The 16,450-nt window shown below is 37.2% G+C and overlaps 1 protein-coding gene across 1 annotated transcript; it reads left to right on the top strand.

Annotated features, from left to right (window-relative positions):
* The first annotated feature begins 984 nt into the window (after positions 1–984).
* Positions 985–7,229, top strand: LOC129746726 (nonsense-mediated mRNA decay factor SMG5). Its single transcript, XM_055740579.1, has 5 exons — positions 985–1,642; positions 2,940–5,622; positions 5,683–5,812; positions 5,874–6,032; positions 6,098–7,229. Exons 1-5 carry the CDS (start codon positions 1,605–1,607, stop codon positions 6,313–6,315), a joined length of 3,228 nt encoding a protein of 1,075 aa, XP_055596554.1. The 5' UTR covers positions 985–1,604; the 3' UTR covers positions 6,316–7,229.
* Positions 7,230–16,450: the final 9,221 nt, after the last annotated feature.

Raw genomic sequence — 16,450 nt, 5'->3', positions numbered from 1 at the left:
AAAAATTGCAGGGCAGAAATCTGACGAAACAGTGCTACCAAATGAAAATTCAAAAACATTTTGAACAATTTATTCATACTTTTATGGACTTAAAATGCATAAATCCACAAAAAAAAAAGATGCAACATTGAATTGATATGTTACACAACGCGAACTCGCCATAAATTAGAAAAGAAGAAGTAGAAGAATTGATATGTTTCAAATTTTCAAAACGGTCTGTAACCATGAAGCTAAACAAAATGTTCATAAATCAAACAAAAATATTATGTCAACGTACGTTGACACGTGTCAACCACGGGTTAATTTTTAACATGTAAAAATGTAGTCGGTATTAGACATTTTTTCAGGTTCAGGTTAAATCAAATAATTATTTGTACCTGGTAAATTTCAATATGGAAAACTTGCTATTTTGAGGGTATTTTAATGAATTTGAGACCTATATAGGTCTATAGCACGAGGAGTTTGGAAATACATGATCCTTATTTACGAGTTAGATTTATTTATTTCGTACATCAATAGTGGGTTTTTGAGAGGGTGTTCCCAGCGAGCAAATAGATGCTCTTTTAAAGGAACATATTGTTGTTGATGTTATTCAATGAAGTTTACATGATTTCAATTATAAGTAGAGAGAATTGTGAAGTTATATAATCGAATAATGCTCAAGCGATGTTGTGGTAGCGGCGATATGTTGAGGCGATGGTGTGATGAGGCGTCGGTTATTGATGGTTATTAAAACATATCTAAAATATTAATTTCGGATCCCAGTAGCCTGATGAAAGCATTTTTATTCCGAACCAAATATTCCACCGATCATGGTAAAAGCACAGAGAACGTAAAAGTTTTGTGTAGCGGTTTTATTTTAAATTCCCAATGCACGCGCATTGATAAAATATAAACTGCAGCGTTTGGTTAATACGGTCACCCTATTCCAGGGCTCGCAACTTTACGGAAACAAAATTTTATTTAATCACATTTTCACTCTGGCTGACGTTCGTGCAAGAAGTGATTTTCGGTTGTTCGTTTCGAGAGAATTCGTCGTCGTTGATTAACCAGCGCAAAGGGAAGAATATTGTGAAATCCTGGCTCCAGAATTTATTGGAACCTACCGAGACGCAAGTGTATCACCATTAACTTGATTTGGAACGAGCGATTTTCGGAACCGTGCGCGGTTTTGTGATGCTTTGGCACGCTGAAAATGCGTTGAAAATGGAAAATTTGCTGCAGCTCTCGTTTTTTGCTGCTGAGGAATCGACACTGTTGAAGGTATTGCTATTTGCAACAAACCACGTTCAGGACATTGCCAATCAGGCTGCTAAAGTGGACACATCTTGACGGGATAGAGTACCGCACTTGGACATTGGCAAATTTCGAGTTTGAAAGCCAAAGGCTAAGCCTAGAAGGGCCAAAAGAAAAAGATTATAAAGGGGAAATTATATCAAGGTTTTCCCTACAAAGAAGAACAAACGAAGTTTTTTTCTCACTCGTTTGTAAATTTTACTACGTAATAAGTCACCATCGAGGTTATTTGACGCTTGCAATTCGAGTTTGAGAAACAGATATCTGCTGAGATATCTACGGATTTATTAGCGCAAAGCCAAATCGCAATGGAATATTCCAGTAACGACGTCAAGCAGCTGTTTAGGTGAGTGATTGTTTTTTTTTATTCTTTTCCTATTTAACATGGCGGTTCAATTATTTGAAGAGCTTGGTTATAATCTAGCTGTTGTTCGCAAACAGTTGATGAGGATTATTTTTTAAAAAATGACTCAACTAACAATCACTAGTAGCACAAAATCGTACATTTTAAGTCACTTTCGTAAGGGATACCTAGTGAGATATAGCTATTAGAACGCTTTAGTGGTTCATTTCCTCACTGAAGAGGTGGGTGAATTCTTTTATCAACAGTTCTGTTTTTTTTTCTGCCATCGCGATTGCCAAACGTAAGTGTGAAACTGTCACGTTTAGTTCACCATATAAATTTTTATTCTGAACGCATTCTACTACTATCATCAAGTGTACTTTTCCTCACTTTTTCTTGGTGATTGAAATTCTTTCTGGAAGAAACTGACAACTTTGATTTTTTTTTATTTTCCTAAAATTGCTTGAACAAAGTCAGAATTCATGCACAATGCATATACAGACTTGCTATTATAAAATAGATAGAGGCTTATTTTGATTAACAATAATTTTGTTTCTTAGAGGATTTTTTTTACTTGATTGAATATCCATGAGATGCTGATTTTTGCCTCGAAAATCAAGAATATAATTTGCCACGATATCAATTTCCCTGTGTTGCCTAAACACAGGCGTTTAATTTTGTATTGAACATCTGTTTTTTCAAACTCGTATTATCGAGTTTGCGCCGAAGGGTTTCAGATCAACAATAAAATTTCAAAAAAGCCCATATCAGACGTTTGATTATGATGTCTTGTTCTGAAGCAAAAGTTAGTTGTGAAATAAAATTATCTTCCAAATGAAGTTTTTTGTAAAGTTTTTAAGAAACAGTTTCGCGTTGTTTTTCTGTGTATATAAGATAAAGGAATTTATTAAAAAAAGTAATTTTAAAGCATTTTAATATGCTTTGTTGAAATGACATTGAAGACTATCACTCTAAAACATATTGAAGAATGCTTTTATTCACAAAACGTTGTACTAATCTTCGGTGAAATTGAGACATTACGAGACCACCTGGCGCAATATGTACTATATTTTAAACAATATGGCTATAGCTGTTTTATCAGTTTGAGTATAAATTGTGGCGTTTTTTCGAAATAATTTAACGCAACAATCTATAACAGCATTTTTGTTATCTATCTTTAAATCTCTAACCCAATTTATGAAACGGCGAAGGGAAGAATGCCACGATGTAGTAAATTCCTGGCAAAAAAAATTGAAACGGTATCCACATTTTGTTTTGAAATTCATCTCTTTTTTTCCAGATCAATCTACACGCTGGTCAAACAGCTCGATGATCGCAAGGGTTCCCTAACGGTCCAGGCCATGCTGGCCAATGATTTCCTCGAAGATCATCGGCAGCTGGTGGGCCGTTGCGTGACCCTCATATTCGAGGACTACGAAACGGTCGGCAAAAAGGCTCGCGAGATTCTGTGGCGCAAGGGTTATTATGATTTGATTGCAATCTTCAAGAAGCATCATCTGCAGCTGCAACAGCGTAGTGGAACTATGACGGCACCGGAGTTGGAGGAACGGCGAAAACAGCTGAAGGTAGGAATCGAACGGCTGCTGCTGGACGGAATGAACCATTTGAAGGTTATCATTTTGCGCATGGGGAAGATTTTCAACATGGACAACTTACGTTACACGGTTAATTATGAGATGCTAGAAGATTACGACGATGATTTGTTAATACAGGAGTCGGGTTGCTACGAGAATCTAAAGCTGGACGAGGAACGAAGCGATGATGAGAAAAAAGTCATCTATACCAAGCAAGAAATTTCGTTTGCCCTGGAATCGATTCATTCATTGTTGACGGCTCTAGGAGATTTACATCGCTATTATTGCGAGTTTGGATTGGATGGGATCCAATATGTCAAAGAAGTAACGGCTAAATACTATTGGGAAGCATTTAAAATGAATCCCAAAATAGGAATAACCCAGAACCAATTGGGTACTCTGTACAATGGACGTAACTATAACATCGACTCGGTGTATCACTACCTGTACTCGCTTTGCTGTCCTATTCCGTTTGAAAGTAGTGAAATGAACGTGAGTAGAATTTTCCAAAAAAACATACGATACCTTGAATCTAACGAAGGGCAAGAAGTGAACGAAGAAGATTTTGCTATTCGCGAATTTGTTGCAAAATTTTTACTGGTTGTGGACGTTTTCTTCTACGATAAAAATGTAACCGATTTCACAAGTTTGTGTCATTCGGTTCTGATTGATTTCAAAAACGTGCTAGGCGCTCGTAAACTAGTCGATGATGAATACTACATGACAGATAGCTTGATTTTCAAAATTGTATCGATTCTGTTTTTCTGCATGTATAGAGCAAAGGTACAAAATTCGGAAAAAATCTACAGCTTGAATGCCTTTATGGTAGCATTATGCTCGGAGCTTCTGGAATATTGCACTATGGCCGTAGAGAAATACATGGTCGAAAATGTGCGTGAGGATAAAAAGTTCCGTGAGACGTACCTGGCCTTGTATCAAAAATATGATGAAGAAGTTCGTAAGTCACGTACTTTACAGAAAGAACATGTTGTAGTTTTTAGCAAGGATCAGAAATCGTCCTCCGGTGTTGAAGAAGGCCCTGGAAGTGAAGATCATTCGAATAAAGAGAATGATGACAGCGATAAGAAAAGTCAAAACAGTACGAAAAATGTAGACGGAAAGAAAAAGCGTACTCGACGTCGTCGCCGCGCGTTATCAAACGATTCAGAATCAGATTTTTCTGACGAAGAGGATGAAAGCGATTATCAGACGAATTCAGATTTGGAACACGATGACGAAGACGACGATAGTTCCATCGGCAGTTTCGAATCATATGATTTTTCGGATGAAGAGGACGAAGTAGAAGATGTGTTTGCACATTCTAATGAAGACAAGCAAGAAGAACAAGGAACATTTTGCAACGTTGTAGCAAATGATGAACATCAATCGCATGAAACTAACTTTAATGGCATGAACGAACCCCTGCAGCTTAAATTTAAGAAGCGATATCATAAGCTCAATCCTAACATAGTCATCGAATTTGCCGAACAAGAGCGTACTATGCGCTCTTTGAAATTATTATTCGATTGGCTATTTGCGAATATGGACATATTGATGGGTTGTTATCAATCGAACCCAGAATTCATTCACAATATTATGAAATTGCTTAATCATTTCAACATTGACATTTTTTCCAATCGTTATTATTTTCCGCGCGACTTGTTAACTATTAAAGATGTACGAGAAGATTTTAAATCTTTGTTCGAAATACGCCGTTCTATTCCTCTTTCCGAGGACATTGCCATGAAACGTTTCCCTTTATTTGAAACAACCCAAGAAGAACTTGTTTGGGAAACCAACTACCGTCTCAAGACAACAGCTTCTGAAGAAAGTTTTCTACGAGTAATGAAAATGGTTGATTTTGGCTTTTCACTATGCAAATCTAAGAAATTTGAGTATTCATTCTGTCCCAAAGCACGTGATTTCAGTCTTAAAAGTAAGAAGCAACAAAAGCAACAGTTGCGCAAGAAGGAAGATGAACTGAAACGTGGGGATCGTGGACAGACTAATCGTCGAACCACACGTAAAAGAGAGCAAATGGAAGAAAAACGTCGTACTCGTCGTCAGAATCCTCAAGACGACAGGGAACCACGCCAACGTCGTCAACGTGGTCGTAATCGGCGTAACATGCCCGAATTGGGCTTGGATAAGTCCAGTCAGGAAGGAGATGGAAAAGTAAATTCTGGTGCCGTTGCACCCAGAAAAGGTTATTTGAAAAACAAAGGCAGGACCTGCTTGTTACAGCGAGCTGACAAAAACGACCAGCGAACGCTTCTAAAGAAATCGGATTCGGATACCACGGCTGACGAAACACACCCTGAGAAAAATATTAATGAACTTATGGGCCAACTGTGGTTGAGAAACGAGGTCAAAACATTGGAGTCGAAGGTAAATTTAACGCGGTTCCGTTTTTAATACGACAATATTTAAAGTCAGATTATTTTTCAGTTTAAAAAAGTAGTCAACATTACTTTAACCCCATATCTGATGTTGGATTCGACATGCCTGACGGAATACACATCGATTGTTAAAAACTTGGTGAAGACGAAAAAATTTGTCATTCTTATCCCAACTGCAGGTGGGACAAAACATCTATTATTTTTCTTACCCTATTCTTCATGGTTTAATTTATTTTCCAGTTTTATCCGAACTAGACGAGCTTAAAAAACATGCTGACGGGGCGCGTAACGCCATCAAATGGTTGGAATTTGAGTTCAGTAAGGGCAATCGCTATTTACGGTCCCAAAAAAATTACGAAATGTTACCGATGCCTTTGATCAAAGTGCCGAAAAAGTTGGGTAAGTTAAACTTATCAATTCCTCTTCGTTATGGAGTAAACTAATATCTATATGTTTATTTCCAGATCGTGATGCAGCCGTTTTTCATCAAATCGTTCAGTTCTGTAACTACATTGTAACAAACCACGTTGACAAAGACTGTACCGATATTATAACATATCTATCGGGTGAATCGCTGCAGGATAAAAAGCTGTACAATTCCTCCTACATTGGCATTCTGGAGGCAATTCCGGTCAAATTCGAGCAGATCGTAACCTTCTATTCCAATTACAAGAGGAAATGAGCAATACAACTGGAAACGCAACACATCGGAACGACTGTGGTGAACTGTACGCGGAACAACACACACTTCTAACAAAAGGAACTCACCGTTTCCTGGTCTGTTATCCTGGCCGGTGATGCCCGCGAGAGGTTTGGAAATCGTGGGTGACTGGCGCGGAGCAGGAGCGGATTCGGTTGGATTCGGTGGTTACTTTTTATAAGATAGAGAACAGAGCAAATAGCTGCAACGGCACCTGTCGGCTATCAGCTTTTATCACTCGGAGAACTTTTCATCAAAAACCCTAGAAACAAAACAACGGTATACTCCTTCCATTTGTTCCTGTCCTCAGTTAAAACAACGACCCCAAGACAAGCTGCTGTAGTTAAGAATATGACTGCCGGATGAAACCCAAACTTGAGATAATCATGTATTGGAATCCATTAGCGCAGAAAATAGCACATTCAAACAAAAGCAACGTCTGAAAAGGGGAGGAAGGAATATCATTTTGTTGGTTGAAGGCTCTGAAACAAATCAAATCTATCATTCAGAAAATCATTTTTCCTGAAATTCGAAACGATTCCTTGCTACAGCAACTGAATGATGCTTTTCAAAATATGATACCATCCTTTGAATAAAATTTCATTAATACTGTTTAATATGCCATAAAGATATTTCTATTTGCATTCATTTCCTTTCTCCATACCCAATCAAAAATAGTAGGTACAAACTTAAAAAACTCCGTCTATAATACACCAACACATTCTGTTTGTTCATTATCTGTTAAGCAAGAATTCGTTTCGTTTTCATTGGATCGGAATCATCAATAAACTTAACCATACTTCAAATTATTTTTATTGCTGGGTTGACCGGCAAATTAGTGCATCTTTTATTTTGAAATTTTGCGGCTATCCTAATAAATGCTACTCAACATAAAAGTGTTTTATTTTCATTGAAATGTGCAGAGATATCAATTTTTCGAAATTTACAAGATTTTTATCAGGATTTTTTTTTTTGCTGAAAGCCAGCTAACAAGGGCTCAGTTACGAGATAATACCAGCGCATATCAGCTTAACAAACCAGCTCTATATACTTGTCGTACCTTTGTTATGACGGTGTACACTCTAGCACGCTTGTTGCTTGTGCTATTGACTTAAATTCGCTATAGCGTCATTATAATGACTTAAAAAATCTAAACAATCTACGAGGTCTAATGAGAAAAACTCATTCACATTTTCTTCAAAATTTTGCGAACAAAGTTTGTCTTATCAAACTGTACCGTGACCGGCCCTAATTCTGCGCAGTCCCAAACTCTGCGCATTTCCATATTCAAACAGAAATATTTCAAGATGTGATGAACCAAATATCCATGAAACAAGCTGAATCTCTTCAGTTACTGTTTATCTTCAAAATGCTTCCAATTATTTTGAAATCTGATGAATTGTTCGCGAGAAATGGAAAAAATCAAAATAAATGTAGGAGCAAACGCTGAAAAAAAAGGCCGCCGTTAGCAGTACAGCTTAAGTGTTAGGAAAACAAAGAGATCAAATAAAACAGTGTTAAACCAAATTTTCTTATCGGAAATGCCTTTACGTGAAAGATAAAATCATTCTGAGCATAACTGCTAGAAAAATTGAGAAAAAAATGGTTTTTCAAATCAAAACAATGATTTTACCAATGCGCAGAATTTGACACCATTTGTTTACTTATGTTCCTAATGCGCAGAATGAAAAGCACCGGAGAGAACTGTATTGAAGCTGTAAGGAGTTGAATGCAAGGAGTTAAGAGACTTTTAATTACAGTTTTCTAATAAGTTTTATGAAGATTAGGTATCCGTAAAGTTGTTGGGAGTTTCTTAGGAATCCCTTCGAATCTATATGTTTTGTCGACAAAAAAAAGAAAATCTTGATTGCCGTTCTCTATTGTGTTCCCGTGTTAATCGTTCAGTCCCAACTGTACAGACTGTTCCGACGCACAGAAGCAGTTCCCGCAGGCCACAAAATCGCCCCAGCTGGGGGAACTAAGCGAAGCGATGTAGGACAAAATATAGGACAATTATATGGTGCGGGACAAATGGTCTTGTGCGGCAAGAAGTTTTCTCAAATCACGCTCTTGGCTCATTTTCAACACCTTTCATGCTTCCTAATCTAATCTATCCGTCTATAATTTTCATTACTTTCATTTGAAGTTCTTCCTATTAGAATGTATAATTCACCGAAATGCCATTAATCATTAAATTAAGGTGAAAAATCCTTAACTGCGCAGAATTAGGGCCGTTCACGGTACTATCCGCAAGTTAAGTAGATTATTTTGAAATGCGTATATTCCACTATTTTATTTTTTTTGTTTGAAAGTAGAACAGCGTTGATATGTATTGGTAAAAAGTGAATAAAATCTTAAATCGTTTTTTATTATAAATATATATTTTTTTAAATTTATTCATCAGATTCTAGGCTTCAGCCTTTGATCCGAACTAGTTACAGCACATCTATGATAAAAACATCTTAAGACAATTTTTTTTATTTGTTCTCTGGACAAAGTCAGTTTGACTATATTAGCATGTGCGTTGTAAAACGCCATAAAGTTTGAAGTTGAAACCCTCTTAACTTGGCAGTAGATGGTGATTCAATAATACAAAAGCAAGATTTTTTTTTAAATTCATTAGAAGCTTTTATTATTAAAGTTCATTTAGAAGAACAAATACGTATGGCAAACTAATTTTGGATCAACAATTCTAAAAGTTTAAGAAATTTTTCTATATTTTTTTATTTCATGAAGAAGATTTACAAACGTATCACATAAAGACCTGACAAAAAGAAGGTCCTAGAAATTCAAGCTATAACTTTGCAACGACTGAACCGAGTTCAACAAATTTGAGGATACCGAAATATCTGTGAAAATTAGTGGAAAGCTATTTCCAGAACCGTAAGCTACAAAACATGACGAGCGAAGGATTTCAGGAAATGGATGTTACATCTGGAGTACCTGTGGAATATTATAAGAGGTGCTGACATTGAGCCTGCCTGGTTGGTTTCGCGGACGACGTCGTGCTACTTGCGGCGGGTTACTCAACAGAAATCGTCCAGAAGCGCGAGCTAAAATTTTTGGGTGTGATGATTGACGACCGGCTCAGCTTAAAAAACCACGTTGAGTACGTGTGCAAGGAGGTGGCCAGGGAGCTCCGTGGCCAACTGGCAGCAGCTGTGGGACAGCTCAGAAAGAGGAAGGTGGACTCATGGTTTGATCCCTCATATCAAGGAGTGGATGAAAAGAAAGCATGGCGATGTGGATTCCTACATGACGCAATTCCTGAATGGTCATTTATGCTTCATGAAGTATCACCACAGGTTCGGACATGTGGCCTCGTCGGTCTGCCTAACATGCGGTGACGTAGACGAGACTCCCGAACACGTGGTATTCTATTGTCCAAGATTTGAAGAGGAACGTGCCAACATATTCACAGCCTGCGACGATACACGACAGCGGACAACATGTTGCAGAAGATGTGTGATGACATCAACACATGGCATACAGTCAGCGCGGAGCTCGCCCGGATAATGACGGCTCTGCAAAAGAATTGAAGACTGACGAAAATTGCGCTCGACGTAGAAAAACGTAACTTAACTTTACTAAGCTGAATAAGTCCGAAGGTATCAAATGAACTACGCTAAACCATCGGACTACGTAGCTGATCGGACCACGACGTGAAGATGACCTCGGACGATCAGGATGATATTTAATTAAAATATGAACTTCTAAGCGAGTGTTGCATGAGTAGCGCATATGCGTGAATTAGACCCCCTTCCGAAGTATTGCTATAGGGCAGTTCCGGTTTGGGAAATGGTCGGAGGCCCCAGGTGGAGTTTAGGGCGTATGTATATACTTCGGCTCCACACTCCGTTCTCCTGCACGCCGCCAAAGATGGTTCTAAACACTCGTCGCTCGAATATTTCGAGTGTACACAGGTTCTCTTCGAGCAATATCCATGTCTCGTGCCCGTAGAGAACAACCGGCTAACGAGCTTCATATACTGATTACACTTCGTGTGAGGGCAAAGACTTCTCGATCGCAGTTGCTTGTGGAGTCCATAGTAGGCACGACTTCCGCTGATCATTCGCCGCCGGATCTCACGGATGGTGTCATTGTCTGCGGTCACCAGTGAGCCGAGATAGACAAAGTCTTCGACTATCCCCAGTTCGTCGCCGTCGATCGTGACCTTGTTATTACTAGACAAGCGGGTTCGGTCGGTCTCGGATCCGCAGGCCAGCATGAACTTCGTCTTGGACGTATTAATCATCAACCCAATCCTTCCTGCTTCGCGTTTTAGTTTGCGATAGATCTCCTCAACCGCCACAGTTGATTTGCCGACTATATCAATGTCGACGGCAAAGCAGATAAGTTGATAAGTTTAACCAACCGCTCGTCGAATAACACCTTCTAGCGCCACATTGAACATCATGCAGAATAGATCACCTTGCCGAAGCCCCCTGCGTAATTCGAATGAACTCGACAATTCACCCGAAATCCGTACACAGCACTGCGTTCCATCCATCGTCGTCTTGATCACCGTTCAGCTTCCCGGAAAAGCCGTTCTCGTCCATGATTTTCCATAGCTCGCCACGATCGATTGTTTCGTATGCGGCTTTGAAGTCATGAATAGATGGTGCACGGTTCCTGTCGGCCAGCAGCTTCATGTACATACAGTTAAACTTTATTTGGTTAGAGATATTTATTCTTACTTTCTTACTATATTACCTACAGCGACAACCAAATTTTTTATGTTGGAATCAAATCTCCAATATTCAAGGAACGTTATGATGTAATTAGATATTTTCTATGACCTTTTATACACCTTCCACGGAACAAACATGAACGACAACTTAAACACAAGAATTAAAAATAGAATATTGTTATTCTCAATCTAAAACAACTAAAAAAAGCATATAAATCTTTAAAAATTTGTAAATGTCTATACCGAAGTGATATATTATGATCTATTTCACAGTTTTAAGATGAAAAACGTCCTCAATATCATGAACTAATGAAATTTCGCTTGATTGAGAACCCAAAATTTGAGGATACTAATTTTTCGATTTACTCTATTTATTTCTCGGAAGCAAAAATATAGCTTGCACTGCCGATCGCTGTGGTAAATTATATACCGTTGGATATTTAGGTCAAAATGAAAGTAAGTAGTTTGGGAAAGAATTACAGCTCAAATATAAAATTCCTTAACGCTAGAAAAGCATCTCTTAAAACCCTCTTTTAAAACCTTTGAAAACCTTTGGAATTCAGGAAAACTCCTTAAAATGCAGTTATCTATTCAAATAATTCGTTAACTTTTACACAGGGAATTTTAAAAACTAATCTTGTTTTGCTGAAAAACTCAAGTGGTGCTATTCTTATTTCACACCCCTTTTTCACATTTTTGGTCCTCAACGCTAATTGCTACGTCCAAAAAAAAGTAAACTTATGCTTGATTTATTCGTTAAGCAATTCAAAACAAACTGTGGAAGAAAATTTTCGTAATTTTCAATCATTCACATATTAACAAGCAAAACACATAGTGGAGCTATTCTTATTTCGCTCACTGTATATGCAACTTTACCATAAAACATCAGTTTTAGTATTAATATAACTAACCTAGAGGAATGTCGTAGCCCATACTAAATTTTAACATAAAATATTGATAAATAATTGAAAAATATTAAATTTTCCAGTATAAAGCTTAAAACCCGTTTTGGTAATTATATAAAAAAAACTGCAAACTTTGAAAAAAATTCAAGTTCATATTTTTTCAACTTTTTACCTTTTATTTTTAACAAAAAAAGCTTTTTATTAATTTTTTCCAACTTTTTTTTATTTTGAACCACTGTGCGCCGTCCCGCTTTTTCCTCAAAATGTTCCGATTTTTTTTTTTGGAAAACTTTTACAAAATTCACTAACATACACTAAAAATAATTAAACTTTAGCCTCAATATGAATTCATTGGTTCAACACAAAATCTTTCAAATAAGTCTTTTTTCAAAAGAAGTAGTATTTTTCATAGTTTATATAAGATTATACTTAATAGCCCAAAAGTTCTTATCATTACAGCACCATTCTGATTCAGTAAAGCGTGGAGCATGTTCAACCAATGCAAGTTAATAACTTTGGTATGAAGAAAATATTGTTCAATTTGCTTGCAAATGATTATAGATCTTAATTTTTCCGCCGGTATGTTAATTTAATTCCCTTGTCGAAAAAAATTAAAAATATTACACAATAGTTTTTCACGCGGTATCAAATCCATTGCTTATATGAAGGACTTGAAATATTTTCTCTCATAATAACGTGGTAAATAGCCGTGTAAATACAAGTCTGTAAATGAAAACTGACCAAAATCAATCCGCGTTCAAAAAACCTTAAAAAACTTTCTTTGACAACTTTGGTTGATGGTAACGTGTAGGTTGACTATATAATTAAGCTTTTTTTAAGAGTTTCTTAAGGTTGATGATTAATACGTCCAAGACGAAGTACATGCTGGCCTGCGGATCCGAGACCGACCGAACCCGCTTGTCCAGTAATAACAAGGTCACGATCGACGGCGACGAGCTGGAGATAGTCGAAGACTTTGTCTATCTCGGCTCACTGGTGACCGCAGACAATGACACCAGCCGTGAGATCCGGAGGCGAATTATCAGCGGAAGTCGTGCCTACTATGGACTCCACAAGCAACTGCGGTCGAGAAGACTTTGCCCTCGCACGAAGTGTAACCTGTATATGACGCTTATTAGACCAGTTGTTCTCTACGGGCACGAGACATGGATATTGCTCGAGGAGGACCTGCGTACACTCGGGGTATTCGAGCGACGAGTGTTAAGAACCATCTTTGGCGGCGTACAGGAGAACGGAGTGTGGAGGCGAAGGATGAACCACGAGCTCGCGCGACTCTACGGCGAACCCAGTATCCAGAAGGTGGTGAAAGCTGGCCGGATACGCTGGGCGGGACATGTTGCGAGAATGCCGGACGACTGTCCTGCAAAACAGGTGTTCGCTACGAATCCGGTAGAAACAAGACGAGCGGGGGCGCAACGAGCGAGGTGGTTAGACCAAGTGGAGCGTGATCTGGCGAACGTGGGGTGCCCGAGAAATTGGAGAACGGTTGCCATGGACCGAGTGAATTTTAGGAATTATGTTCGTCAAGTTATGTCGTGAGACGGAATACTATGTAAATAAATAAATAAGAGTTTCTTAAATGTCTCGCTGTTTCGGCTGTGTCCCGCTTTTTTTTTCGTAAAATGTCCCGCTATTTTGTGTAAGTATCTGGCAAGCCTACTCTAGAACATGTATTTGTGCTAACATGTATGTCCTAGTCTAGGGTTACCATATCCTTCAACGCCAAAAAGAGTACGTTGAAATCATACTTAATTTGTCTAAGGAGAAACGCAAGAAACCAGGATAGTTTAGGCCATCCAAATAATGATAATTGGTTGATGGTTACCTGACTTACATGGTTATTATGACTTTAAAAAAAATATTTTTTTTCTAATTTAAAAAAAATGTTTTTCGTTTTTGTTCAATTTCTTGCAGATTTTTAGTAAAAACCCAAAGGGTCAATTTTGTTGAATTGTTCGAAAGACAGAGATAAAAACATCATAAATAGAAGAAAATGTTGCATTTCAAAGAGTTTTTTTTTATACAGAGGGGTATCATTATTTTCGATTCGTTCACTTTCGATTTGTGTAAGTTGCATATTCAAAGGCGATGGTTGCACGCACAGTTTATTAAGACGCCTGGAAGAAGCCTTTCTTATAAGCGGTTTTAGCACTTTCTTAGTTGTTGTATTTTACTTATATAAAAGTACTCTTATGAAATATCATGCTTGTTTTTAAAGAAAAATTTACACTGAACCCAAATTCACTCTTAAAATACACATGATTTTTCACTTAAAAACAAGGATCCAGTGATTTTCTTCCATTCAAGTGCGACATATACATTTCACTTGGCAGTCACTTAAATTTCAATTGAATCCATCCACATTCACTTCAGTCGTCACTTGAATTTGAAGTGAGAAAAAATATTCACTTCCCCATCACTTGAATTTCAAGTGAATGTCAGGTTGTAATTGTGTTTATTTTCAGAGTTCGAAATGGCAAATTCTAAAGAGCAGCGGTTAAAGCTTATGCTGGATTTGGATTTTCCCAATTCTTTAATAGGCGATTTTGGCGGTAGTTTGTGTTAAACGCGATGTAAGAAAAAGTTATTTAAAGGTGTTATCATGTTTCAGCTTGTGGGTTGAACGGGACAGGTTTTTTGGTTTGCAGCAGGGAAAATTTAGAAGTCGCACTATCCGAAGTTACCGATCTGCCTTGGGATTACGATGGAATTTTCCTTTCGCCATAAATTTATGGCGAAAGCGTAATGTAAGTATTTGAAATCGTAGTGCTGTTCGTTAAATGTTCTTTTATTTAAAAACGCGAGAGATAATTAACTAGAAACATACTTAGAAACTCAGATAAATTTCACTCGAACGTCCTAGTGTAATTCACTTGACCGCGGTCACTTAAGTGAATTCACTTGACCCATCACTTAAAATTCAAATGAAATTACGTATGGCGAGAATTTACTACAGATGTCACTTATTTTTTAAGTGAAAATTATTTTGGGTGGATACTTTCCATTTTCAGTAATCTCGCGAAGAACTCACCAAAGTAGGGAAACCTGAAGTAGGTACCGTGCCATGAATGTATGAAGTGTTGCATTTTTTCTGACTTCTTACATATAGGAACAGAAACTTAAGAATTGGAAGAAATAAGTTTGTTCTCTGATGAAATGTCTTTCAACAAAAAAAAAGAGTACATTCTGCGAGATTTCACAAAAAGAATAGTACGCTTATTTCTTCATCGAAAAAGAGTACATGTACTCTTAAAAGAGTACGTATGGTAAGGCTAGTCCACACGGTCCACACTAGACAGCATGAAATGCGATTTGTGTTGTGAGACGAATTTTGTTGCCTGTTATTGTTGTAAGAAGGCTGAGACAGTCTCAGAGGTGGTTAAAAGCTGAAATTTGAACTGGTCTCTGCGTTTAAAACTTCTGTTAATAAAATTATTTCCATTCCCTTAATATGAGAAAATTTCCCAGTGAAAATCGGGGGAATCTAAATTAAAACATTTTTAACACTGCAGTTAAAAATTCATCTTTGAACTGTTTTCCATCGATTTCGCCATGGGGGCCGTTCACTAATTACGTAAGCATGATTTTGGAAATTTTCAACCCCCCCTCCCCCCCCTGGTAAGACAAAGTAAGATTTTTCATAACCCCCCCTCTCCCCCCCTAGTAAGATCTTACGTTTTTTATTCTATTGACACGTTTTATTGACACGTTTTTTTTCAAAAATAGCTTGAAAATATTTAAAATGTGACATACATGCTTCAAAGCAAAGCACTTTTGAAAAAAATAAAAATAAAAACTGTATTTGAAAGGCACAATCTATAAAAAAAAAAAAAAAAACAGATGTAATGTCATAAACGATTAGAGAAAACATTATCCAAGACGTAGCATGTTTGGGGTTACAATAATTTTCAATAAATTTCCAAAATCAAATAAACAATATATAAATACTCCGATTTAAAAAAGAGTGATAAGGTTAGCACAAGGTTCTATCAAAAATTGTTATATTTTCTAAATGAAAATCATAAAAATCTTTTAAAAAATATATCATTCTATACTACTAGAATTAGGGCAAAATGTTTAACTACAATCACGTTGTCAACTAACCTAAAAGCATAGACTCATTCAGTGGTAAGCGAAAAAGTTTTAGGATTTTTTAGGAATTCATAGACATTAAAAGATAAATAACATTACACTAAAATTAACCAACAAATAGGTAGTGATAAAAAAAAGCCTGAGTAATATGGTTTCGAATGGCTATGGCTGTGATGAATTTTTAATGTAACATTTCTTACGTAAGATTTTTGGAAACCCCCCCTACCCCCCTAGTAAGAGATCGTAAGCAAATGTGAAACCCCCCCACCCCCCCTATGTGCTTACGTAATTAGTGAACAGCCCCATGGTACAAATTCAACTTATATCAATTTATTGAGTAATTCATTGGTAAAAAATGATTTTTCAGTTTTACCTGAGGTATACCTCGACCTCAAGGTGGAAGATCTGG

The sequence above is a fragment of the Uranotaenia lowii genome, chromosome 2, assembly GCF_029784155.1.
Source record: "Uranotaenia lowii strain MFRU-FL chromosome 2, ASM2978415v1, whole genome shotgun sequence".
Taxonomy (NCBI): domain Eukaryota; kingdom Metazoa; phylum Arthropoda; class Insecta; order Diptera; family Culicidae; genus Uranotaenia; species Uranotaenia lowii.
This window is presented reverse-complemented; position numbering and strand designations above follow the sequence as displayed.

Coding starts and splice junctions, on each gene's coding strand:
- LOC129746726 (XM_055740579.1), top strand. CDS start 1,605: ATGGAATATTCCAGTAACGACGTCAAGCAGCTGTTTAG. Junction 1,643..2,939: donor GACGTCAAGCAGCTGTTTAG/GTGAGTGATTGT, acceptor CTTTTTTTCCAG/ATCAATCTACACGCTGGTCA. Junction 6,033..6,097: donor CAAAGTGCCGAAAAAGTTGG/GTAAGTTAAACT, acceptor GTTTATTTCCAG/ATCGTGATGCAGCCGTTTTT.